Source organism: Vulpes lagopus, chromosome 12 (assembly GCF_018345385.1).
Source record: "Vulpes lagopus strain Blue_001 chromosome 12, ASM1834538v1, whole genome shotgun sequence".
NCBI classification, from domain to species: domain Eukaryota; kingdom Metazoa; phylum Chordata; class Mammalia; order Carnivora; family Canidae; genus Vulpes; species Vulpes lagopus.
The window spans coordinates 18,653,149-18,679,887 of NC_054835.1; the positions used below are offsets into that span (position 1 = coordinate 18,653,149).

The following is a 26,739-nucleotide window of genomic DNA, read 5'->3' on the forward strand; positions in this document are numbered from 1 at the left end:
GGTCCTTAGGAGGGTTCAAGGAGTTAATATAGAGAAAGCATTTGGAACAGTGCCAGGTACATAATAAATGTTCAATACTTGCTAGCTGTCGTTCCCGTAAACTTGTAGCAGGCCCTGAGGTAAGTCCCAGGGCAACACGAGGCAGTCCGAAGAGCCTACATTCCAGCTCAAGGCCACCTCAGGCCACCCCGACACAGGGCCTACGCGCGAACCCACCTGGCCTCGTTCGTTACAGGACTTTCCATCACTTCTCCCTTCCGCGCACCCCAAGGCTCTTTCCGGTCAAGGCTAAGGCGCCAGGTAACTAAGGCAAACCCGAGGAGAGGCCTCCTCAGGCCAGGCAACCGAGACAACTTTTCAGACAGGGTGTGTGGGTGGCCCACTGGAAGCGGGAGGTAGCTGACTCTCCAGCTGTCTGGGTACCCGCGCCGAGGTGAGGCCGCGAAGCCGGCCTGGGCCGAGGTGCGCTTCCAGCCCCCCAGCCGGCTCCTGCGCTGCGAGCGCTGTTGGTGGGTGTCCGTCCAGCGAGCGAGCGAGCGCGCGCCGACCGCCGGCCGGTGGGGGCGTGGCCTGCCCTAGCCCCGCCCCCCGCCCGCCGGGCTCGAGCCCGGAGCGGACCGCCAGGCCGACGCGCCCAGGCCCCCGCAGCCAATCGTGAGGCGCGGCGCAGGTTCAAATAAAGACGGCGGGTGAGCGTGGCGTCTGCTCTTGGGTCTGAGAGGTGATGATCGGCGTTCTGTAGTGGAAATGTGGCGGGTGAAAAAGCTGAGCGTTAGCGGGTCGTCTTCGCCCCAACCGGTGAGCGGGAGAGCCTCAGGGACGGAGACAACTGGGCCGGGGTTTCGGGGCGGGGACGCCGGCAACGCCGAGGGTCCTGGAAAGCTGGGCCCAGCCCGGGGAAGGGGCTGTGTATGGAGTCTGTTACTGGTTCTGCCGCTTCGGCGCGACTGGGGTGGAAGTCTGGCCTTCTTCCTATTGCCCCAGGACCCACTTCTTAGGGGAGAAGGGCCGGGCTGGCCCAGCGCAGGCATTCTCACACTCTCTGCTTTCTCAGGGAAAACCAGCTATGAGAACTCCTCTCCGAGAACTTGTCCTGCAGCCCGGTGCCTTCACCACCTCTGGAAAAGGGCCCCCGGTATGCCACTCGCCAACCTCTTCACTGTACAAGCTGGGACTGCACAGTGGAATCTCTCCACAGGTGAGATTCGCCTGGCCGGCTTCTCGATTGGGCTCTTTGCCGAGGTCGAGCGCTCAGAGGAACAGAGGGCTAGGGCTGGAACGTAATTAACCATAATGAAGTCCTCTACCTTAGTGACATCCATTTACAGCTATTCAGGCCAACAGAGAGGTGCCCTAGGGTGGTTAAAGAAATCCACCGAGAACCTAGACCTCTATTTGGCTGTTAGTTTCTATCACCTCCTCCCTCATTAAACCTTTACCGAACTACTGAGAAATACTATCACTTTGCTTAGTGGTTTTCCCCTAACGTGGGCTCACACGCAGACATCAGTGAGCTGCCATAGTGAGGCAATATTCACATCCATTCCAAGAGTTAATCAGAACTCTTCCTGGGATCAAGTTACCCCACTGAAAGGCAAGGTACTTGGACCATCTTTTAAACTAGACCATTGTAGAATTGCCCTGTTGAGTTGTGCTTTTGTCAAAAGTCTTGAGAGAAGTAGCCCTGTAGAAACTGCTTTTCAGTTGTTGTAAAAACTTGCCAGAGAAGGAAACTGACCCTTCTAAAAGTTCCTTGAAGAAAAAAAAATTAGATTTTATTTATTTATTTGGAGAGAGACTGAGAGAGCACAAGCAGGGGGAGCGGCAGAGGAAGAGGAAGAAGCAGAGGCCAGGGGCTGAGCAGGGAGCCCAACATGGGGCTTGATCCCAGAACCTTGGGATCATGACTTGAGCCAAAGGCAGATACTTAACTGACTGAGCCACCCAGATGCCCCGAAGAAATTTCTTTAAGAGCTTAACTGCCTGGAAAATTGTCTTCATAAAGAAATTGCTGTCCTTTTCTCTTTCTGATACAGAGAGCTACCTGTAGTTTGCCATATTTTTCTTCTTGCTCTGGCTTCTAGAAAGCTCAGGGTCAAATTTGATCATCAGATAAAGCTACGATTACTCCTTGAAATAGGAAGATTTGCTTCCTTTTTCTTTTTTGACTATGATTTTGTGTTTCATTAACGATCTATTTGTTCTTTTTCATGCAGTCTGAATTATTTTTAATATTTTTATTTTTAGTTCTATTCATTTTTTATTTAGTAGGCTCCACAGCCAATGTAGGGCTGTGGAGTCATGACCCCAAGGTCAAGAGTCGCATGCTCCACTGACTAAGCCAGCCCACAGCCCCTTTGCAGTCTGAATTATTTCTTGGAGGAGATAGGATATAAATAAAATAGATTATAGGAGGAAAAAAGAATGTATAAAAACATGATATCCTGAATAACAGATGTATGAAGGTGGTGGCCTTTCTTGAAAACAATCTAACACTTACTGGTCAGTAGAACTTTCTGGGAATCACCTGGGTGGGTTAGTTGGATAAGCATCTAACTCTTGGTTTTGGCTCAGGTCATCATCTCAGGGTCCTGTGATTGAGCCCAGGTGGGCTCCTTCCTTAGCGGGAAGTCTGCTTCCCCTCTCCCTCTCTTTTTGCCCCTCACTCTGCTCTCTCTCTCTCAAATAAATAAGTAAATCTTGGAAGAAAAAGAGAGATCTTTATGGGATGATGGAAATGTTTGATAACATGGGCTGTCCAATATGGTGGCTATGAGTTATGTGGCTGTTGAGCACTTGAAAGGTAGTTAATGGGACTGAGGAAGTAAATTTTATTTAATTTTAATTTACCATATTAAACAGTACAGCTTAGGTAGAAAAAAAATAGTACTTAGTGGGAACTTATCTTCATACACTTGATCTTAGCCAAAAGGCCAAGAAGTGATAGGGAACTGATCTTCATAGAACTTATAAAATTGAACCACAGCCTTTTAATCACGGTAGCAGAATAGAATGGAATTTAGGTCTCCCTTCTGCTACCTTCTGATATAGTCAGCTTCACAGACAAAAAGAATTTTTTCCCCAACAAAATACTATTACTTTTGCTTTTTTAGTTTTTTTTTTTTTTTTTAAAGATTTTATTTATTTATTCATGAGAGACACAGAGAGAGAGAGGTAGAGACACAGGCAGAGGGAGAAGCAGGCTCCGTGCAAGGAGCCCGACATGGAACTCGTCCTGGGTATCTAGGACAACACCCTAGGCCGAAGGCGGTGCTAAACCACTGAGCCACCTGGGCTGCCCTTGCTTTTTAAATTTTGATTAATTAGGGATCCCTGGATGGCGCAGCGGTTTGGCGCCTGCCTTTGGCCCAGGGCGCCATCCTGGGGACCCAGGATCGAATCCCATGTCGGGCTCCCGGTGCGTGGAGCCTGCTTCTCCCTCTGCCTATGTCTCTGCCTATCTCTCTCTCTCTGTGTGTGTAACTATCATAAATAAATTTAAAAAAAACTTTAAATTTTGATTAATTATATAATGATCATTGTTTGAAACATTCAAACAATATCTAAGAAAGAAGGTATGTTTTTGCCATCTTAGATAACTATCATATTTGAAAATCCTTTCTTGCCTTTCTTGTATTTATTTATTTAATTTACTTTTTGAGAGAGAGAGAGAGAGGAGAGATTGTGCCCATGCATACACATGTATACATGTGTGAGTGGCAAAGGGAGAGGGAGAGGGGAGAGAGAAAATCCTGAGCAGGCTCTGTGCCCAACTCAGAGCCCCATGCAGGACTCAATCTCACCACCTTGAGATCACAACCCAAGGGGAAACCAAGAGTTAGTTGCTTAACCAGCTGAGCCACCCAGGTACCCCTTTCTTACATTTCTTTTGTGAATCTGTGTGTATGTACATACACACTCATCCATATATTATTGTAATATATTTTTATAAAGGCATTTTTTTTCTTTTTTCTCTGCCCCTTCCCTTTTTTTGTTTTTTTGTTTTTTGCTTAGCTTCATGTTTCCTATCTCTCTTTACCCCTCTTCTGGAATTAATTCTTTCCACACATGACTTGCCTTTCCCAAGTAACCAGTCCATTTTAACATCCTGATTTATATCCTTCCATATTTTTCTCTGTGTTCTTTTAATAATATGCAAACATACATTATTATTTTATTGATAAGATCACAACATATGAGTCAGTGCTCATTATTTGATATTGCCCTTTTTCCTAGGGTCCATGGATCTCTGTGGGCCCCAGCAAAACATTACACTAACTCTGGTCCCCAATTTCTCATCTGTCCCAGAAGAGAGAAAATCTTGGAGCAACTCTAGAGTTTGGCAGAGCTTACCTAGCGATCTCTCCTATCCATTCCTCTAATGGAATTAGGACTGAAGATGAGTGGGGTCACACTTAAGCTACTATCGCCTCCAGGATATGGATAGATTTTCTCAGCCTTGTTTGTATTGTAGGCTGATTCACTTGCAGGGACATAAGATGGCCTCCAGGATATGGATAGATTTTCTCAGCCTTGTTTGTATTGTAGGCTGATTCACTTGCAAGGACATAAGATGGGTTCCCAGCTTTAGTTAAAGTTTAGTTAGGTTTATTTATTTATTTATTTTATTTTATTTTAAAGATTTTATTTATTTATTCATGAGAGACACAGAGAGAGAGAGGGAGAGGCAGGCTCCATGCAGGGAGCCCGATGTGGAACTCAATCCTGGGTCTCCAGGATCAGGCTCTGGGCTGAAGGTGGCGCTAAACTGCTGAGCCACCCAGGCTGCCCTAGTTAGGTTTAGTTTAGGGTGTCTTTAGTGAGAGCAGGGCATAGCCAAGTTTTTACTTAAGCAGAGGTAATGAAAAATCTTCCTTTGGGACACCTGGGTGGCTTAGAGGTTGAGCATCTGCCTTCGGCTCAGGGCATGATCCCAGGATCTGGGATCGAGTCCTGCACCAGGCTCCTTGCATGAAGCCTGCTTCTCCCTTTGCCTGTATCTCTGCCTCTCTCTCTCTCTCTGTGTGTCTCTGATGAATTAAAAAAAAAAAAAAAATCTTAAATAAAGATTTAAGAATAAAAAAATCTTAAAAAAAAAAAGGAGAGGAAAATCTTCCCTTGAGTTTAGACAGTATTCTGTACTCATAATTGTAGGTTGGGAACCTGAATTGACTGCCTTGGCCAACTACTTTTGTTTTCTTTGGCAGGAAGATAGCAACACTGCATCTCCACTGGATTTTGTCAATGCCAAGAGGACAGACTCCTCTTCAGAACAGTTCAGCCATCCATCAAAGTGCCTGGAAGCTTGTCATCGTGAATCAGATGAACAGCCTCTAGATTTGAATCCCCAAACCAACTCTACTCCCAGAATATCTGAGGAAGCAGTAGATCCACTGGACAACAGTGTGTTTAAAACCATGTTCCTTGTACCCTCTCCAGTGGGGCAGCAGCAAGATGTCACACTTGAGGCTCATTTAGATACTATGACAGAGACAAATAACATCTCTCCAGATGAGCCTTTGAACCCAGGAGATTTGCTAAGAGAGGGGGTGGCGGCCTGCCTAGAAGACAGCCTTAAAGAAGTTGTTCCTGCTATGCCTGAGAAACCTACATTTCAGCATCCTCCATCCCACATCCTGGAGTATCTACCAAATCCCTGTTCTGAGCAACAACCACACTGCTCCAAAGAATGCTTTAGGGGCAGTAGGACTGAGGCTGTGGTTGAGGACTTAGTCCCTTCTGAAAGTAATACCTCCTTGCCTTCCTCCATGTTCTGGCTCTCCTCTTCAACTGACTTAGCAACAGATTTCCTTGTCAGTCATGTGGACCCAGGGGAGCAAATTGTAGAGCACAGATCTGTAGAGGAAAAAGAACTTAGCTTTCCCATACTCCCGGAGGAGGTTGAACTAGGAGATCAAGCACTTGTCTCAAATATGGAAGCTACTCCATTCACATGCCTGACCCCAAATCCAAGAGAGATGGAATCCCAGGCAGCTGCAGGCCCAACAGTAGAAGATACTGGTAGGGTTCTCATCTCTGATACAGGGCCTTGGATGTCTCCCCTGGCCTGGCTGGAAAAAGATATAAATACTTCAGTCATGCTGGAAAATCTCCCCCAGAGCTTATCTCTTCCCTCTATGCTTCGGGATACTGCGATTAGCACTACCCCTTTCCCTACCTGCTCTGTAGGGACTTGGTTTACTCCCCCAGCAGCACAGGAAAAGAGTACAAACACCTCCCAGACAGGCCCAGCAGGTGTCAAGGATGGTACTTCTGAGACAGAGCACCTCCTACAGGGGTAAGTGTCCCTATATCTTTGTGCCTCCTGGGCCTCGTTAACCTGGACCTGCTGCGCCCCTCTCTTCCCCTTTCTTCTTCTCTTCTCATGTTGTTCTCTTGCCACAGCAACCGTCCTCTAGATCTGACTGCCTTATCTCAACACGACCTGGAAGATAACCTGCTGAACTCTCTTGTCATTCTGGAGGTTCTCTCTCGCCAGCTGCGGGACTGCAGAGGGAGAGGGAGAAGGAAAGAAATGAACTCAGAAGTTCAGGACAGTAGCACACAGACTGGCACATCTCCTGGTGGGGTATGAATGTTCTTCCCAGTGGGCCCTCTTCCTTAGAATATGTGTAAAAGGTGATGATCTGGATAACCCTTAAAGCTGTGGGTACTCATTTATACCCGTGGGATACATCAAGATTTTCCAAGGGAATATAAGCCAGGAAAGTTTTATTTATTCATGAGAGACACAGAGAGAGAGAGACAGAGACATAGGTAGAGGGAGACTAGGGTCCTCAAGGGGAGCCTGATGTGGGACTTGATCCCAGGACTCCGGGATCATGCCCTGAGCCAAAGGCAGACGCTCAACCGCTGAGACACTCAGGTGTCTCAAGCCAGGGAAGTTTTAAAGGAGTCAGTTTCGGGACACCTGGGTGGCTCAGCGGTTGAGCCATGCAGGCGTCCTCCACATGTACTCTTGACTAATTTCTTTTCTTTCCTACTTCCCCATTCTCAATTGCCCCTGTCCACTTTACTAACAAACAGTGTATTTACTACCTATCTTGAATCTTACATTGTCAAGGAATAGTAATCAAAGGACAATTGAAAATATTTGTGGGGAACCCTGGGTGGCGCAGCGGTTTGGCGCCTGCCTTTGGCCCAGGGCACGATCCTGGAGACCCGGGATCGAATCCCACGTCGGGCTCCCGGTGCATGGAGCCTGCTTCTCCCTCTGCCTGTGTCTCTGCCTCTCTCTCTCTCTCTCTGTGTGATTATCATAAATAAATAAAAAAATAAAAAAGAAAATATTTGTGTCCATGATAAGAAAGCAAATGACTATGATGATTATGTAACATATCATTTTTGCATGCTTTCAACGAAATTGAAGGAAGACTTTAGTTATATTTGTGGATCATTAAACATTTTGACAGAAGTTCAATATGAGATTTTTGGCATGTATCTCCAAAGGAGCGCCTAGAATTGGGTGATGTGCCCTTTTCTTTTCCTCCATTCTTACTTATTCCCATTATTTATATGAGGATTCTCAGTGCTTAAATCTCATAAGAAAGGAAAATCAGCATGGAATTGTTGCTGAGCCATGTCTTAGTATAGGCATTACAGTACTCCACAGAAACATGAACTAATAAGAAGCACCATCCATTTTTCTAATAGATAATTTGCAATAAAATTTTACTGACTAAAATGGATTTCTGTTGTTGCAGATATATTGATTAATAATAGACTTTATATTATAGATATATATAGATACTAAAATTTATTACATTAGGATAAAATTCTGAGAAGAGTAAAAATACAGGTTCAAGGAGAAAAAGGAATGATAAAAAATTTCTTACTTTTGAAAGATGTATTTATTTGAGAGAGAGAACATGAGCACATGGAGGGGCAGAGGGAGAGGGAAAAGGAAAGAAATGAACTCAGATGCCCCACTGAGGGTGGACCCTGACGCAGGGCTTGATATCACAACCCTGAAATCATGACCTGAGCCAAAGTCAAGTGACTGAGCCATCCAGGGGCCCCAAAATGTCTGACTTTTAGGAAGAGCTTGTTTGTGCATTTTTAAAAAGGATTTATTTATTTGAGAGAGAGAGTGCACACAAGCAGGGGCAGAGGGAAAGGGAGAGAGAATCCTCAAGTGGACTTCCCGCTAAGTGTGGAGTCTGATGCAGGTCTTTATCCCAGGATTCTAAGATCATGACCTGAGCTGAAATAAAGAATTGGACACTTAACCAACTGAGCCACCCAGGAGCCCCTGTTTATACGTTTTTTGATGGTATCAAATAGGTATTAAATCATTATGGTAGGGATCCCTGGGTGGCTCAGCGGTTTGGCGCCTGCCTTTGGCCCGGAGCGTGATCCTTGAGTCCCAGGATCAAGTGCCACGTCAGGCTCCCTGCATGGAGACTGCTTCTCCCTCTGCCTGTGTCTCTGCCTCTTTCTCCCTCTCTATCTCTCATAAATAAATAAATAAAATCTTTAAAAAAAAATCATTATGGTATATGTACTATTTATACTGTTGGATATACTTAAGAGTGATTTAACAGTTTTATTTCAAACTATCAAGATTTATTTATTAAAATTTATTTATTTGTTTGAGAGAGAGTGAACAAGCGAGTGAGGGCGCTGAGTGGGGAGCCTGAAGCTGAGCTCAATTCCAGGGCCCTGGAATCATGACCCGAGCTGAAGGCAGACATTTAACCAACTAAGCCATCCAGGTGCCCCTCAAACTATCAATATTTATAGTATGGTTTGAAATTACAGCCTTTGTAATAATTTAAACCTTAAATACTCAGTCTTGGGATGCCTTCGTGGCTCAGTGGTTGAGCGTCTGCCTTTAGCTCAAGGTGTGATAGCAGAGTCCCAGGATCTAGTCCTACATTGGCTCCCTGCAGGGAGCCTGCTTCTCCCTCTGCCTATGTCTCTGCCTCTCTGTGTCTCTCATGAATAAATAAATAAAACCTTTTTTTTTTTTAAATTTATTTATTTGTTTATGATAGTCACAGAGAGAGAGAGAGGGGCAGAGACACAGGCGGAGGGAGAAGCAGGCTCCATGCACCGGGAGCCTGATGTGGGATTCGATCCCGGGTCTCCAGGATCGCGCCCTGGGCCAAAGGCAGGCGCCAAACCGCTGCGCCACCCAGGGATCCCAAATAAAACCTTTAAAAAAGAAAACAAAACAGTACTCAGTCTTTTGGGGGTTGCCTAGGTGGCTCAGTTGATTAAGCATTTGTCTTTGGGTCAGGTCGTGATTTTGGGTTCTGGGATCAAGCCCCATATCAGGCTTCCCCCTCAGTGGGGAGTCTGCTTCGCCCTCTCCCTCTGCCCCTCTCCCCACTCATGTTAGAGCTCTCTCTCTTGCTCTTTCTCTCAAATAAATAAATTAAAATCTTAAAAAATATATTTAGTCTTTTTTTTAAGAAGATTTTATTTATGAGAGACACAGAGAGAGGCAGAGACGCAAGCAGAGGGAGAAGGAGGCTCCTCAAGGGGACCCCGATATGAGACTTGACCCCAGGACCCAGGATCGAGTCCCACACTAGGCTCCCTGCATGGAGCCTGCTTCTCCCTCTGCCTGTGTCTCTGCCTCTCTCTGTGTCTCTCATGAATAAATAACTAAAATCTTTAAAGATAAAAAAATAGATGTCAACCACTGAGTCACCCAGGCACCTCAATATTCAGTCTTTCAAAGTTATTCTGGAGATATGAAAGGAAAACAGTTTAAAGACCACTGTTCTTGGGGTACTTGAGTGGCTTGGAGGCTGAGTGTCTGCCTTTGGCTCAGATCATGATCCTGGGGTCCTGGGATAGAGTCCCACTTCGGGTTCCCCATGGGGAGCCTTCTTCTCCCTCTTCCTGCATCTCTGCCTCTCTCTCTGTGTGTCTCTCGTGAATAAATAAATAAAATCTTTAGGGGAAAAAAAAAAGACCACTGTTCTAGAGGACTCTGGTTGTGATAGCATAAGCTGAGGAAGGAAGAGAATGGTATCCAGGGAGGAATTGAGAGCCTCAGTCCTGTGGCCTTTGAGGTAATGGGTGGCTGCTGCTAAGAGGAGTTGGTCTCCAAATGCCCAAAGACCTTGAGTTGAAAATATTCTCAAAATAATGACTATCTTTTGCCAAAATCCTGACCTTGTTCCCCATCCCTAAGTTGACCTCGTACCCTCTTTCCCTGAAGCTCGCCAAATCCCTTTGGATGCCACTGAGGCAGAGCCAAATAGAGGCAATGATAGCACCGGCAGCCATTCTCTATCGCAGTGCCCTGTACTTGCCGCTTGGCTGCTTCCTTCACACTAATCTCATCACTTGCCTGGCTGCCCAGCTCTGAGCAGCATGCGTCCCCTGTCTGGGGCTCATGGCATCCTCCATGCCTTACTACATGATGCAGTAGGGAATCATGACTGCTCTGTGCGGGAGGGGAACAGTGAACTCTACAAGCTCTGTCCCCTTAAATCCAGACTGCTGTAACATCGTGACTCAGCACTGCTGCTCCCACAGTAGGTTTTGTCTTAGATGATGGTTGCCTTTCAGCAGTAATGATGGGGCAACTGTCTGCTTCTGTCTCAGAACTTGAGTCTTTGTATGGCTCTGCTGCCTTGAGATCATACTTTTCCACTCAACGTAGCATACTAATTTTTATTTGCACTAAGATAACGAATAGATAGAGAATGAGAAAATGAAAACGACAAAGGAGTATATGGGGAGGTTACTGTGATCAAGAGAATTGCCAATTAAAACAATGAGATGCTATTTTCGTCTAACAAAATGGCAAAAATAAAATAGATAATGCTAGTAAGTATTGTCCTGTTGTTAGTAAGGTATATAAATTGGCTTAACCTTTTTTGCAAGTAATTTAAGTAAGACCCTTAAAGCAATTCAGAATTTCTGACCTAGTAGTTCTACTTCTAGGGACGTATCCTTAGGAAAAAAAAAAAAAAAAACTGCATAAAACTGATAGCTTTTTTTAAAATGATGAAAAAAGTGTAATGAAAAATAATGATACACCATAAGATGGGATAATCTGCAACCTAATTTTATGTGCTTATGAAGAGCTTTTAATAACATGGAAAGGAAGTATAACATAAGTCATGGTTTTTTAAAGAAAGGAAACCAGAGTTCAGATAATCTTTGAGAGGCTTTAAGGTGAGGTAAAGTATCATCAGAAGTAAAAAAATGAGTAGTAGTCCGCTTTGATAGGTCTCCCTAAAGCAGATTTTCCAGTCTCAGGCTATTTCAGTGAGGAGAGTGAATATAAATTCAGGGTTAAATAACATTAGTATAATAAAATTAAGTAGGGGCGCCTGGGTGGCTGAGTTGGTAAGTGTCTGCCTTTGGCTCAGATCATGATCTTAGGGTCCTGGGATTGAGCCCCACATGGGGCTCCCTCCTCAGCGCAGAGTCTGCTTTTCTCTCTCCCTCTGCCCCTCTCCCCACTCATGCTCTCTCTCTGAAATAAAAAAAACCTTTAAAAAAAAAAATTGTTGCTCCAGGTGGTGAAATTATTAATGGTTTCTTTTTCCATTTTATTTATTCTGTATTTCTAAAATTTTACATTAAGCACATTCTTATAGTTTCTTTTTTTTTTTTTAAGATTCTATTTATTTATTCATAAGAGACAGAGAGAGAGGCAGAGACACAGGCAGAGGGAGAAGCAGGCTCCACACTGGGAGCCTGACTTTGGACTCGATCCTGGGTGTCTAGGATCAGGCCCTGGGCCTAAAGCGGCGCTAAACCGCTGAGCCACCCGGGCTGCCCAGTTTCATTCTTCTAATTAGAAAAAAAAGTTATTTTGATAATGAATTTTTATGTATCTCAATTTTTTTCTGACTTGGCTTCATCGAGCTTGTGAGCTTTGCTCCTACTGTTAATAGGAGAGGCTCCTGTATCTCAGTGGGTGGGAGGGGGAATTCAGTGCTGGTGGTGCATGTTGTCTATGCAAAAGGCACAGCTTTTGTTTCTCCACCCAGATAAATAAGAAACCTCAGCATCTTCAGGAGAGTCAAGAGATTGGACAGGTTCTGCAGCAGGCCAGGAATGTCATGGTAAGCTTTGATTGACCTTATATTATCTCTGGGTCTCCTGTGAAGATAAAGAATGGAGAATCCTGAGTAGTTAGCAGATGGTGATACTAAGCCATGGTAGTGAAGGGAGGTTTCCAAACCTTTGTTAAGGACATGTCCCTATTGGGAGCTTAGAATTGGGGTCAGTGGTTTCCCTCCCACTGTCCTTGCTTATTTCCTGCTTAGTGACTTTATTTGATCTAGCCTAACCACCTTTCCCTCCACAGCAGTCATGGGTGCTGGTTTCTAAAGAGCTGATATCCTTGCTTCATCTATCTCTGTTGCACTTAGAGGAAGATAAAACTGCCTTGAGTCAGGAGGTAAGCAGCATGAAGATGAAGGCAGGGGCCTCTGGTGAGATGAAGATTTAAAAAAAAAACGGGGGGGAACTAGATGCAGTGTCTGGTTCTTACCTTGTAGTCTCGGCGTATAGAAACTCTGGTCTCCTGCTGTTGTGATGTGTTGAGGAAATTGAAGGCAAGGCTCCAGAGCCTCAAAGCAGAAAAGGAGGAGGCAATGCACAAAGAGGAAATGGCCCTCAGAGGCAAGGATGCGGTAAGGTGCCATGTCTTTGTTCCTGGATGTGAGAGGTCTCTTCCTCAGGGTTCCTGCAGGAACACAAAATCACCTGAGACACAGATGACTGCTTGCCTTGGGGAATAATGAACTAAACCACAGGTGTGGAGAGTCAGGGCTTTTTGTGCTCTTTTGCCCCTCTGCCCACCTCTTCCTTCAATAGGCAGAGGCTGTGCTAGAGGCTTTCTGTGCACACGCCAGCCAGCGTATCAGCCAGCTAGAACAGGACCTGGCATCCATGGGGGATTTCAGAGGCCTTTTGAAGGAGATCCAGACCCAACTGGTAATTTGAAGGCATTTTCTTTTCCTGGGATCCATGCTAATACAGAGGGAGATGGCCATATACCCCCATTTTGTTGTATCCAGAGGGAAGGGGCATGTTCTCCATAAGCAATCTTTCTGTGTAGGTAGGGCTTCATACTGAGCAAGAAGAGGTGGCTCAGCAGACAGTGAGTCTGACTTCAAACTTACAACAGGACTGGATAACCATGCAATTGGATGTGAGTATTTGAGGCCAGCATATCACTCCTTTACTCATAGCCAGCCCTGTTAGGAGCCTTGCCTCAAATGTGTTCTCCTGACCTGCTTGCTTCCTCTGGTAGTACATAAAATGGACAGCTTTGCTGAGCCGGTCTCGACAACTCACAGAGAAACTCACAGCTAAGAGTCGGCAGGCCCTCCAGGAGCGTGATGCTGCAATTGAGGAAAAGCAGCAGGTACAAACCAGGAGTGGGGACTTTTTAGGCTTGGTTGACTACTCCTCCTCTATAGAAGGCCTTTCTAATGAGTGGTATCATTAGCTTCTTACCCTGGACCTGTCTTTTTTCCACTCTGTGGGTCTGGAGACCAGCCAGGTCCCTTCACTATAGATGGCCTTGGACCCAGTTGTCTCCTTTGCTCTTCACCTTCTTCAGCTACTTTTCTCCTCTTTCTTCTTTTTACTGAGGACCAGCCTTATTTCTGTAGTGTTGCCTCCCAAGAGCAATTGCTTTGCTGTTCTGTCCAGAAAGAGAAGCTCGGCTAAATCCTAGGATTCCTGATTTAGGAAAAACCAGAGGAGAAAAATCTGTCTTTTCTTCCTAGGTTTCCAGGGAGCTGGTACAAGCTACTACCCATCTAGAGGACTGCAAAGGCCGAATAGAACAACTAGAATTGGAAAACAGTTGCCTAGCAACAGGTAGGGGTGTGTGTGCACATGCATGCACAAGCATTTGTGCCCTGCTGAAGCTAGAGGTGTGGCAGTAAAGCAAGGAAGTGCTCTAGAGCACTTGTTTTGGAGCAGAAGAATGTGGAGGTTTTGGCCTGATGACTGCATGGTATCATTATGATACTTTTGGTTTAGATCTCCAGGCTCAGCTGCAGATTCTGGCCAGCATGGAGAGTCAGCTAAATGAGCTACAGAGTCAGCATGCCCATTGTACCCAGGACCTGGCCATGAAGGATGAGTTGCTTTGCCAGCTTACCCAGAGCAATGAGGAGCAGGCTGCTCAGTGAGTTACTATCAGGTTATTGTGGCAGGAGGCACCCAGGAAATAGGACCAGTGGAATCTAATATATGGTCTCTGGTAGATGGCAAATGGAAGAGGTGGCACTAAAACACTTGCAGGCAGAGCTGCAGCAACAACAGGCTGTCCTGACCAAGGAGATACAAGACCTGAAAGAGACCCTGGAGGTAAGGAATATGGCATGGGGCCAGGGAGCCGATAGGAGTGTGACTCTTCTGATGGTATTGAAGTAAGGTTTGAGACTGTGGACCAGAAAAAGCCTCTGTTCCCAGGGCTCTAAGTTTTCTTAGTTAGCCTTATTTCCCCCCCTCCCTGTCTCGCTCTTTGCCTTCCTTCCTTTTCCTGTGTCCCCAGTTTGCAGACCAAGAGAACCAGGTTGCTCACCTAGAGCTGGGCCAGGTTGAATGTCAGCTGAAAACCACACTGGAAGCACTCCGGGAGCGCAGCCTGCAGTGTGAGGACCTCAAAGATACTGTAGAGAACCTGAAGTGAGATTTATACCTTTCTGTGCTTCACCTACTGTTTATGTTTCCCAGGAGCATTTTGAGAAGCTAAAGTTTCCAAGAAGAGAATTGTAATAGGGTCCACAGCTTTTTTTTTTTTTTTTTTTTTAAAGATGGTATTTATTCATTTGAAAGAACTGAGAGCATGAGGCAGGGAGGAGTAGAGGAAGAGGGACAAGCAGACTGCACTCAGTGCAGAGGCAGGGGCTCGATCCCACAACCTTAAGATCATGACCTGAGCTGAAATCAAGAGTCAGACGCCCAAATGACTGAGCCACTCAGGAGCCCCCTTATTTCCCTCTTTTTGTTGTTGTTGTCATTTTTGTTTTTGTTTTCCCTCTTTGCAGCTCTGTGTGGGGATTTGGGAGAGGTGTTCAGAGGTTGCCTGGTCTTTGGCTGTTTTCTCTCTTCTTTATTTCAGGGCTAACCTGGCTAGCACCATAGCAGAGAGCCAGGAACAACATCTGGAGAAGACACGCCAGTATTCCCAAGAGCTAGGGGTGCTGACTGAGCAACTACAGAGACTCACCTTCTTCCTACAGACAAAACTAAAGGAGAAGGTAGGATCTGGAGGTTCCTTTTCTTTCCTTCCAATCCTATCTTCAAACAAAGACAGTTTTATTCCTTCCTTCCCAATCTGTAGACCTTTTATTTCCTTTTCTTGTCTCACTGCATTTGCTAGAACTTCTACCACGATGTGGAAAAGGAAGGGTATAAGGGGACATCCTTGCCTTGTACCTGATCTTAGAGGGAAAGCTTGAACTTTCTCACCATTAAGTATGATGTTAGCTGTAGGCTTTTGTAGGTTAAGGAAGTTCTCCTCTATTTCTAGTTTTCAAGAGTTTTCCAGTTGTATCTATTGCATAGAATGGTCTTCCTAAAATGCTATTCTTATTCTATCTCTGACCTTCACTGACTTTCAGTCACCTATGGCAATTCTTCATCTTGTCACTCAAACTTTTCTTCATCTGTCTCCTGCCTCTCTATTATGAACTCTTTACTCCAACTAGTCTGTATACTGGCATGCCCAATCTCTAATCACACCCAGACTTGGGCTGTTCCCATGCCCATTTTCCTCTGATTTCAAACTGGAAATACCTTTTCCTTTCCTTATTCTCCCTATTGCACCTTCTTTGAAATATTCCAGAATCACATGGACTCAGTGATCTCCTACTATATTCCTCATGAACTTACTCTGCTTTTGTACTTGCATTAGTTTTCCTTGGATGTCTATTCTCTTCAACTAGACAATGTCTATTTATTTTATTTATTTTTTTAAAGATTTTATTTATTCATGAGAGATAGAGACAGAGACATAGGCAGAGGGAGAAGCAGGTTCCATGCAGGGAGTCCAATGTGGGACTCGATCCCAGGTCTCCAGGATCAGGCCCTGGGCTGAAGGCAGATGCTCAACCGGTGTGCCACCCAGGCATCCCCAATTAGACAATGTTTAAAGAAAGTAGATGGGGTGCTTGGGTAGCTCATTCGGTTAAGCATCTGGCTCTTTTTTTTTTTTTTTTTTATGATAGTCACACACACACACACACACAGAGAGGCAGAGACATAGGCAGAAGGAGAAGCAGGCTCCATGCACCGGGAGCCCGATGTGGGATTTGATCCTGGGCCAAAGGCAGGTGCCAAACCGCTGTGCCACCCAGGGATCCCAAGCATCTGGCTCTTGATTTCAGCTCACGTCATGATCTTAGTTAGGGTCATGAGATTGAGTCCTGCATTGGGGTCCACACACAGCTGGGAGTATGCTGGAAATTCTCTCTCTCCCTCTCATTTTGTCCGTCCCCCTGCACTCGCTCACTTACTCTCTCTCACACAGACTCTATCTCTCTAAATAAGTTAGGGCAGCCCACGTGGCTCATTGGTTTAGCGCCACCTTCGGCCCAGGGCATGATCCTGGAGTCCTGGGATGGAGTCCTGGGATTGAATCCCGCGTCGGGCTCTCTGCATGGAGCCTGCTTCTCCCTCTGTCTGTGTCTCTGCCTCTCTCTCTGTCTCTCATGAATAAATAAATAAAATATTTAAAAAATACTTGATTAATTAATTTAAAAAATTTAAAAAATAAAACAGAAATTTAGCATTGCTTCTTTGGCTTTCCTACAGTCCACCCTACACAATAAATTGTTGATATCTTTTAGAATAGAGTTATTTAGCTTATTCAACAGTGAAAGTTACAACCAGGATCCAGAACTCTGAAAGTGCTTATGATCTGACCCTAATGTGTGCTGAGCACAGGAAATGTGAAAGATTCCACAGTCTTGCAAGAAGAGGAGTGTAAACCTGACATCTTGACTTATGATCATGACAGATGTCTGCATGGAGAAATATACCTTTGAGAGTTAGCATGTCTTCTCAAAGCAGGTGATCCTTGGGCAGAGTCTTGAGATTTGGAAGTTTATAGGGCAGGGCAAGGGTAGGTTATATAGGAAGTCCTTCTAGGCAGAGTGGATGGTATATGAAAGAGAGGCACTGTGTGTACTTTTTCGTAGTGTCTACCTTGTAACATGACCTGGGTTAGGTGCTGGGGCTATAGGTGAACAAGACAAGGCCCTGCTTATATGGACTTTGGCAAGCTTGGGGACTGGGAAGCCAGCTCTTCATAATTGGAGCATAGGAGGTATATGGGGCAAGAATGACAAACAAGGAGACAAGACTAGAGAAGTAGACAGGAGGCCTGAAGGCTTGAACTAATGACAATTATAGAAGGGGTAGGGAGGAGAGGATGGACTGGATGAATTCAATACATATTTGGAAAATGGAAGTAATATAACCTGGTGACCAATTTGGTGTAGGTATAAGGTGGAAGAGCGAATGATGATCTCTAGGTTGCTGGAAAGATGATGGTACTTTCTAGAACTGGGGGTGGCAGACTTTCTATGAAGTACAATATAGGGCAGCCCAGGTGGCTCAATGGTTTAGCACCGCCTTTAGCCCAGGGCGTGATCCTGGAGACCCAGGATTGAGTTCTGCGTCGGGCTCCCTGCATGGAGCCTGCTTCTCCCTCTGCCTCTGTCTCTGCTTCTCTCTCATGTGTGTCTCATGAATAAATAAATAAAATCTTTATTAAAAAAGTACAATATAATATTTTGGGTTTTGTGAGCCATGTTGTCTCTGCCTTAACTACTTAAATCCACCTTTGTAGTTCAAGAACAGCCATAGACAATATATAATTAAATGTGTATGGCTGTATTTCAATAAAACTTTATTTACCAAAACAGTTGGCCAGCCAGATATGAACCACAAACTGTAATTTGCTGCCCCAACCCTCCTGCTCTAGGATTGTAAATACAGGAGGAGGAATAGATTTTTGATGGGATGGGACAGGGAAAATGGTGAGGTCAGCTTTATACATAGTAAATTTCAGGTGAACTATGGAACATTCTGGTAGATTTTTCACAGGCAGGTGAGCCTTTTGGTCTGGAGATTGAGAAAATCATACACTTCAGAGAGATATATTGAAAGGTCAACCATGTAGAAGTGGATGTTTTTGTGGCGTTCCCAAGGCAAGGCCACCTGGGGAATGGGTTAGAGTATAAAGAAGGCTAAGGATGAACCAAAAGGAGTCCAGCAGTTTAAGGAAGGACCTGTGGATAGAGAGCAGAAATTGTTAGAAAGGTATGAGGCCTACCTAAGAAGGAGAGAGTCCTGTCCCAGAAGCTGAGCAAAGAAAGTTTCTAAAAGAAGAACATGGTCATCGATTATCAAATAGGTAAAACAAGAGCTTTAACTGTCCATTGAATTTGAAAGTAAGGATGCTATTGGTAAAAAGAGTTTTGGTGGAATGGTGAGGCAGAAGACTGAGTGTAGTGGGGCTAGGGAGTCAATAAATAGATGGTGAGAATTTTAGGCGGGAAATGTAGTCTTTTTTTAATTGGAAGGGAAAGAGAAATGGCAGTTTAAAAATGGGATTTAAGTTAAAAAGAAGGTTTCTGTTTCAAATTGTTACTGTTTTAGTTAGAGAAGCTCAGGGAAAGGAGTTAGAGAAGTTGCTGATAGAGAAAAAAGGGAGTAGATAGAAGAGCATTCCAGAGGAGTGGCTAGGGGGTACCTGGAAGTTCAGGAAATCATGAACCCTGAAGAGTAGCTGACCATGTTTCTCCTTTACCCTTAGGCTGAACCAGAGACCCTCCTGGTAAGCGCAGCCTGTGCTCCTGCCCAAGAATACCCTCCACCCACTAACAGTACCTTCTTGGGGAGTGTCTTGACAGCAGTGGCAGATGAAGGTTAGAGTCCTTGGGATTTAAGAATGGGAAAATTGCAGCCCTGCCCCTGATATCTTCAGCTGTTGAAGATGCTCACCAACAGACATCTCTCTCCCTGGCTTCTGTCATGGCAGACCCTTGACTGGGTCACCAAAGAGGCCCTCTACCTCAATTGGTTTTTCTTTTAGAGCTAGAAGCAGCTCCTGTGCCCTTGCTGGGAAGTGACAAGAGTGCTTTCACCCGAGTAGCATCAATGGTTTCCCTTCAGCCTACAGGTTAGGATGGGCTCCAGGGATCCTGCCTCATTTCTAGATCTGGTACTAATGATAAAGACTAAAGCAGTGAGAAGTGCTTTGCTCTAAAAACCTCAATTTTACGTGGGCTCATTTTATTTCTGCCTTTTGAGATCTGCAGTGTTCTGGACATTCAAATCCTATGGGTGGGTAACAAAGATAAGAGTTGTGGCAATGATGGCTACATACATCTTCTTCCTTTAGAGCCAAAGAGCTCTACTTCTAGTTAGGACTTGCTCTTTCAGAGACCCCAGGCATGGAGAAGAGTCTGGCAGAAATGGGTACTATGACTCTGGAGCTTCAAAGCCTGTGTTCCCTGCTGCAAGAGTCTAAAGAAGAAATTGTCAGGACTCTGCAGCGAAAGATGTGAGTGGAGGGCAGTCTTGATTAGAGAGGGCAGATCAAGTGAGACAGCTCCTTATGTCAAGGGCTCAGCCAGTGCCTCAGAGGACAGCAGTAATGCTGAATCCTTCCCTCCCCTAGCTGTGATCTGCAGGCTAGGCTACAGGCCCAGGAAGAACACCATCAGGAAGCCCAGAAGGCCAAGGAGGCAGACATAGAGAAGCTGAACCAGGCCTTGTGCTTGCACTACAAGGTGAAGGAGGGGCCTAGAAGTGGGGCGTTGAAGAACTGGGGCAGCTCTACTGGCCCACTGGGACCCATGGTCTCTCCAGGAATCTGGGTGGTGGGAATTTTCCAATCATTGCCCTAGTTTTGCCCTTCCCAGGGTCAGACATCTCACATGCTTGGGAATTAGCTATGGGCTGACCCATCTCCCAGACTGACCTAGAAGTCAGGAACTCTGGCAGAACTCTCTCAACACTGAAATGTGCCTTGCCTAACATAGCCCTAGAGAAAGAATTGGATTGTTATCAATTGGTATTACTGGAGCTAAACATGGGTCAGACATTAAATCCTATCTCCTGGCAAGGGCTGCTAAAAAGCCAGCTCTCCCAGTGCGGCTTTCCTTCCTTTCCCTCACAGAATGAAAAGGAGCTCCAGGAAGTGATACAACAGCAGAATGAGAAGATACTAGAGCAGATAGACAAGAGTGGCGAGCTCATAGTATGTTCTGTATGATGCCTGACCTTCTGTGTCCATGGTAGCTAGAATCTTAAATTTGGTGGGAATTGGATCCCTGGGTGGCTCAGTGGTTGAGCGTCTGCCTTTGGCTCAGTTCGTGATCCCTGGGTCCTGGGATCGAGTCCCACATCGGGCTCCTCATGGGGACCTGCTTCTCCCTCTGCCTCTGTCTCTACCTCTCTCTCTCTGTATCTCTCGTGAATAAATTAAAAACAAAAAAGGATAAAGAGGCCCTTTGAGGGCTACTGGATACCTCTTCATTCGCATCTCCAGAGCCTTAGAGAAGAGGTGACCCAGCTTACTCGCTCACTTCGGCGTGCAGAGACAGAGACGAAGGTGCTACAAGAGACCCTAGCAGGTCAGCTGAACCCCGACTGTCAGCCTATGGCCACTAACTGGATCCAGGAGAAAGTGTGGCTCTCCCAAGAGGTGAGAGATGACTCAGAGTTAACAGAGGAGCTGGGCAGCTGGTGGGAACCCAAGGCTGTGCCTCTACTGATCTGGACATCTCTATAGGTGGAAAAGCTGAGGGTGATGTTCCTGGAGATGAAAAATGAGAAGGCAGAGCTCATGGTCAAGTTCCAGAGCCATGTAAGGATTCCCATGCCATTCTAGGCCCATTTCCCATTACTACTAGCAAATGCCCTGCCATATTTTCCTGGTCCCACACACTATGCTGTTCTTCTGCGTACCGGACTTAATGCAACGTATTTATTTTCTAGAGAAACATACTAGAGGAGAACCTTCGGCGCTCTGACAAGGAGTTAAAGAAACTAGATGACATCGTTCAGCATATCTATGAGGTAAAGGAGGGAGGGAGTTCATATAGTGAAGGCACCTGGCACAGGACTTAGCCCCAGGAAGTATGATGAGTATCGTTCTGGTTCTCAGCCTGTGCTCACTGTTGCAGGCTTCTGGTTTCTCCCCTCTCACTCAGTCGGTACTTCCTGGGACTGGGAGCCTTGAACATGTGACCCTGAGATACCTTTTCTGTCTCTTCCTAGACTCTGCTGTCCATTCCAGAGGTTGTGAGGGGTTGCAAGGAGCTACAGGGATTGCTGGAATTTCTGAGCTGAGAAACTGAAAGCTGGAATCTGTTTCACTCCTTTTTTTTTTTTACTTGCAATACTCCCTTACCCCAACACCAGGACCAATGGACATAGAGCTAGCTATGTTTAATGCTATTTAAATAAATATATTTAATGAATTTCTTCAAGTTCAATGAATCCTATTTTTTGGGTGTGGGAGTTGGGTGAGGTTAGAGGAGATTGTTGGCCCTCCTGCCTGGGCACCCTCCATACAACCCTCCTACTGCATCCAGAGCCAGAGTTGGCTGCCCCTCCTCCCTTCTCTTGCTTCCTCAAATACTCTGGGCACTGGACTACTTGTTCCCTGGCTCTTAGCCGGTGGGGAGAATGGACAGACAAGGATTCATTCTCTTACCTTCTCCATCCCCCTCCAGACGAGGTCCTGGTAAATAAGGGGGTGGGTGAGAACAGAGAAACTCAGTTCTTACTCCCTGCACTGGACTGCCACACTTTGTTGGTACCTCTGTCTCCTTACCCCATCAGTTGTGACTGTTTAGGTGACTCTCCTTCACAGACCAGGCGCAGTTCCCAACATCCAGGACAGTGCCCAGCACAGGGTAAAGGCGATGGTGGCAGAAATGAGGGCAAGGCCATTTCTTGCCTCGGGGGCGGGGTGGTGGTGGGGTGGTGGTGGCAGCGAGTGTGTGTGGGGGGTGGGGGATGAGGGGGTGGTAGGGGGTGGGGTGGGCGGGGGGTGGGTCTGGTAGTAGGGCTCCCTGAAGTGGGAGGGAGGGGTACAAGAGCTCAGAGACCTGACAGGGTAGTCACTCCACCTCGTCGCCCCGCCTCTGTGGGCATGGCTCTGCTGAGTCACCAGTCCGGGGAGGGGGCGTGGCCAGGGGAGGGATGTGCCCGCCCCTCGGGGGAGTCACGTAGCTCTGCGGAATCCGCAGCCTCATTTACCGGAGGCTGAGCTAGAGCCGCAGTTGTTGCCAACCTGAATCCACGGTGTTCCTGTGGCTGCCGCTGCTAACTTGCTGCGCATCTTGCTGCACACAGGTGAGGCCCTGGGCGGGCGGGAGCTGCTCAGCACTCTTCCGCTCCCCAGCTTTTCCCTCTGTCACCCTTGCTTGGCTCCCGAGGATTCTTGGCTGTGCCTTCTCAGCTCTCTTCTTACATCCTCTCTACTTTATGTCCACTCGAAACCCAATGGTTCAGCCTTTCCCACAGCACCGCTTCATCTTAGCTCTCACGCCCAGACCTTAGCTCCTCTAATCTCAGATCTTCCTCTGCCTACTGGATTTTTCTTGGGGATCAGCTTCTCCCACCTAGCCCGTTTTCATCTCAGCCTGCTCCCTCTCCTAGGCTAGTTCCTTGTCCAGCTGTCTTGCCTACTGTGTACCCCTGGTTTAGGTCTTTGCCCTGGCTAGTTAGCCTGTCTCCCTGTCACCTCCCCACAGGCCTCCTCCCTGCTGCTCCCTCCCTTTCTCAGGCCCTCTACTCCTTTCAACCCTGATCCCCTGCTCTCATCTGGCTGCAAAGGCAGTCATGTTTGGGGTACAGAAGAGAAGAGGTTACAGAAGCTTATGGCAGTTATTTCTGCCACTCCTACTCTCCACTTTTCCCCTACTTTTCCTCCAGAAGCTGAGGGACAGAGGGTGATAGGTACTTGTACTTCATTCTGAAGTCTTGGAAGTAAGTGTGCTTTCCCTAGAGGCCCTGCTGAGGATGATAATATTTAAATTGGAAAGGCCAGGCCTTATTCCATACCTGAAGGGGCCAAATTCAGTGAAAGAAGGACTAGATCTTTGGGCAGTAGTTTCACAGGAAGACCTGTAGCTTCAGGGCTGCTTACTTCCCCACCCCTACCCTGCATCTTTCTCCAGGGCTGGGAAGGGTGCCCAACCAGGGACAAAAGGAGATGTGGGAACCGGGGCCCTAAGCCTGCTAGCTGTCAGAGGGATTGGTGCCACTGTGTTGTACAGGACCCATGCCAAGGACTGCTGCCTTGTTCCTAGCTCCCTACTTGTTGGGGGGTGGAGGAGGCCATTTGGTCCATATGGCCAGGAGAGGAAGCAAAAGAGGTAGCTGGGCCCAGTTTTTATATCCTGTCTCTCTCTTCCACAGAGCTGTCACCATGCCCCACTCGTACCCAGCCCTTTCTGCTGAGCAGAAAAAGGAGTTGTCTGACATCGCCCTCCGGATTGTGGCCCCAGGCAAAGGCATTCTGGCTGCAGATGAGTCTGTAGGTAGGTGGGGCCTGTGGCTAGGTAGGAGTAGAGGTGGCCAGAGATCCCTGGGGATGAGCTTGCTACCTCTCTTTTGTTTGTCCCCAGGCAGCATGGCCAAGCGGCTGAGCCAAATTGGAGTGGAGAACACAGAGGAAAACCGCAGGTTGTACCGCCAGGTTCTGTTCAGTGCTGATGACCGTGTGAAGAAGTGCATTGGAGGTGTCATCTTCTTCCATGAGACACTTTACCAGAAGGATGATAATGGTGTTCCTTTCGTTCGTACCATTCAGGATAAAGGCATTGTCGTGGGCATCAAGGTGCAACCACTGGCCCTCAGTGGGGGCTGAACATGGAATGAGTGTGTGTGTGTGTGTGTGTGTGTGTGTGAGAGAGAGAGGTGACAAGGGGAATTCTGTTTAGGTTCAGCCCTCTGCCTGTGTTTCCTCTACAGGTTGATAAGGGTGTAGTGCCTCTAGCAGGGACCGATGGAGAAACCACCACTCAAGGTATAGGATGTGTGGGTGAAGGGGGATTCCTGAGTGGCTCGGCGGTTTAGCACCTGCCTTTAGCCCAGGTCATGATCTTGGAGTCCCGGGATGGAGTCTCACATCAGGGTCCCTGCATGGAACCTGCTTCTCCCTCTGCCTGTGTCTCTCTGCCTCTCTCTCTCTCTCTCTCTCTCTCTGTCTCTCATGAATGAATAAATAAAATATATATTTAAAAAAAAGGTGTGTGGGGGGGGTAAAGACTGCAGGATTGTTGGTTGGTTGATGCTGGCAAAGAGGGGCAGGGTGATGAGCTGGTCCTATGCCTACAGGGCTGGATGGGCTCTCGGAACGCTGTGCCCAATACAAGAAGGATGGCGCCGACTTTGCCAAGTGGCGTTGTGTGCTGAAAATCAGTGAGCGCACACCCTCAGCACTTGCCATTCTGGAGAATGCCAACGTGCTGGCCCGCTATGCCAGCATCTGCCAGCAGGTGTGTGTATGTTTGTGTGAGGGGTCAGATGGGTGCCTTGTGCCTAGTGGAGAGAGGGTTAAGAGGGCTTTTTCCCTTCCTCCATACTGCCCCTCCCAAGTTACTCTGCTCTTACCTACAGAATGGCATTGTGCCTATTGTGGAACCTGAAATCCTGCCTGATGGAGACCATGACCTAAAACGTTGTCAGTACGTTACAGAGAAGGTGAGTCTACACCTAGGCACAGGTACATACTTCAAGGAGAGCCTGACATGTCCTGTATTCCCTGGCTCAGATGCAAGTACTTTCCCCAAGCACTCTTTTACTTCATCCCAGAACACATACCTGTGAGTTTGAGCCTGTACTGACCCTCACAGTCATGCCCACTTTCCCCTAAGAGAAGAGCATTGAGCAGGGGCTTGGAACCTTAGTAAACCCCCTCTGATCTCCAGGTCTTGGCTGCTGTGTACAAGGCCCTGAGTGACCATCACGTGTACCTGGAGGGGACCCTGCTCAAGCCCAACATGGTGACCCCTGGCCATGCTTGTCCCATTAAATATAGCTCAGAGGAGATCGCCATGGCAACTGTCACTGCCCTGCGTCGTACTGTACCCCCAGCTGTCCCAGGTACTACCCTGCTTCCTAACCTGCTCCTGTCCCTAAGACCCATTCTCAGGGTCTTGTGGCCTTCATGGGTCCCATACCCTGGAAAAATAGGGAGTTGACCACTCAGTTTTTCTTCTCTACCCTAGGAGTGACTTTCCTGTCTGGGGGTCAGAGTGAAGAGGAGGCATCACTCAACCTCAATGCCATCAACCGTTGCCCCCTTCCTCGACCCTGGGCCCTCACCTTCTCCTATGGGCGTGCCCTGCAGGCCTCTGCCCTCAATGCCTGGAAAGGGCAACAGGACAATGCTGGGGCTGCCACTGAGGAGTTCATCAAGCGGGCTGAGGTTGGGAGCTAGAGGTGGTGACTACGGGAGAGGGGTATAGCTAGGCAGGGGGCAGCACCCAGAGGCTATAGCCTAGGCAGGTTTTGGTGCCTGTGGGCTGTGTCAGCCTGCTTACCCCTTCCTCTCACCCCCTATCCTTTTATTACAGGTGAATGGGCTTGCGGCTCAGGGCAAGTATGAAGGCAGTGGAGAAGATGGTGGAGCTGCAGCACAGTCCCTCTACATTGCCAACCATGCCTACTGAGTATGCATTCCACGCCACAACCTTTGACCTGGCCACCTGCACCCCATTTCACCTATAGTTAAGGCCAGAGCCAAATAGCCATGCAGAGCAGAGACGCCTCCATCCAGCACTGAGTCATCTTCCTTTTTTGTCCTCCCCCTCTCTCATTGCTGCACCTGGGATCACTGGATGGGAGAATAGGGCGCCCCTCATGACTGAGGGCAGAAGTTGCTAGAAGTCAGAGCAGGATGCCTGGGTTTCCCCCTGCCTCCACCAGCCCCTACCATTTCCCCATGATATGGTAGCTTCTCCTTGGGCTTTCCTTGCCTACCCTGTCTCCTGGGATCAGAGAGTAGGATACTAGACATGACTCATGTCTTGGGTACATACCACATAGCAAATAAATGGTAGCAAAAGATGCTACTTCGTCTGTCTGTTTTACACATCAAATTCCCATCTCAGTTTCTGATTTCCACTGACTGTCTCTGGGCCCTCTGACTGTGGAGGTGGGGAGGGTAGGTTTTGAGTTTTACTGGGCTTTAAATTTATGGGGGAGGGGCACACCCAGTCACTTTTCCCAGCTCAAGCTCTTCCTAGTGAATGGTCCAAGGCTGGAGGGTGGGCAGTATGGAGGGCAGGTGTTTCAGGGACTGCCAACTCAGAAGCAGTGGGTTGCAGTTGAAGGATGGAATAAGGCAAGACTTGTGCAATTCCTGAACACAGCTTTTGCCTAAAGCCCAAAACTGGGATAAGAGGATGAAGGTCTCTCACCTGTCCTCTGTGCTGAATTCTGCTGGGGCTTGACACATTGTGCTGGGGGTGGGGGGCGGGCACTGCAGCAGGAGCACCCGCACTGTTGCCCAACATAGAAAAGCCACAAGGGTCAAGACCGTCAGATGGAGCAGAGTATCTAGGAGGTTGCCAAGGGCTATTGCCCATCCCCATTTAGGGTAGATAAGGGCACAGGAAAGGCTGATTTGAAGGTCTGGGCAAGTGTAGACCTGGTGAGGTTTTATGCTGGGGTGCAAGGGTACTACATCAAACACCTGGGTCTGTCTGAGGGGATGGAAAGATGAGAGAACCTGCTAGGTGTGTT

The 26,739-nt window shown here is 47.1% G+C and overlaps 2 protein-coding genes and 1 long non-coding RNA gene across 5 annotated transcripts; 2 read left to right on the forward strand and 1 right to left on the reverse strand.

Annotated features, from left to right (window-relative positions):
* The first annotated feature begins 665 nt into the window (after positions 1 to 665).
* On the forward strand, positions 666 to 21,434 carry SPAG5 (sperm associated antigen 5). 2 transcript variants are annotated; one of them, XM_041723972.1, is made up of 24 exons: positions 666 to 798; positions 1,055 to 1,198; positions 5,208 to 6,298; positions 6,406 to 6,589; positions 11,985 to 12,059; positions 12,305 to 12,397; positions 12,498 to 12,632; positions 12,817 to 12,936; positions 13,061 to 13,153; positions 13,256 to 13,369; positions 13,737 to 13,830; positions 13,996 to 14,143; positions 14,223 to 14,325; positions 14,513 to 14,646; positions 15,083 to 15,221; positions 18,785 to 18,896; positions 19,064 to 19,150; positions 19,414 to 19,534; positions 19,652 to 19,763; positions 20,153 to 20,233; positions 20,525 to 20,680; positions 20,768 to 20,842; positions 20,974 to 21,054; positions 21,256 to 21,434. In XM_041723972.1, exons 1-24 carry the CDS (start codon positions 748 to 750, stop codon positions 21,325 to 21,327), a joined length of 3,615 nt encoding a protein of 1,204 aa, XP_041579906.1. In that variant the 5' UTR covers positions 666 to 747; the 3' UTR covers positions 21,328 to 21,434. The 2 variants fall into 2 exon arrangements, with proteins under 2 accessions (XP_041579906.1, XP_041579907.1); XM_041723973.1 differs by having other exon boundaries at positions 12,308 to 12,397.
* Positions 11,724 to 21,998, reverse strand: LOC121472678. Of its 2 annotated transcripts, none has more exons than XR_005982975.1 (3): positions 21,695 to 21,998; positions 12,491 to 12,685; positions 11,724 to 12,096 (listed from the first exon to the last, which is right to left on the reverse strand). It is a non-coding gene; the product is annotated as an uncharacterized LOC121472678 (long non-coding RNA). The 2 variants fall into 2 exon arrangements; XR_005982974.1 differs by having other exon boundaries at positions 21,815 to 21,996.
* Positions 21,999 to 22,181: 183 nt separating this feature from the next.
* Positions 22,182 to 26,061, forward strand: ALDOC (aldolase, fructose-bisphosphate C). The gene is made up of 9 exons (XM_041723975.1): positions 22,182 to 22,338; positions 23,407 to 23,528; positions 23,616 to 23,827; positions 23,962 to 24,016; positions 24,328 to 24,488; positions 24,610 to 24,693; positions 24,921 to 25,095; positions 25,221 to 25,420; positions 25,569 to 26,061. The coding sequence occupies exons 2-9, from the start codon at positions 23,417 to 23,419 to the stop codon at positions 25,662 to 25,664; spliced, it is 1,095 nt and encodes a 364-aa protein (XP_041579909.1). The 5' UTR covers positions 22,182 to 22,338; positions 23,407 to 23,416; the 3' UTR covers positions 25,665 to 26,061.
* The last annotated feature ends 678 nt before the right edge of the window (positions 26,062 to 26,739 follow it).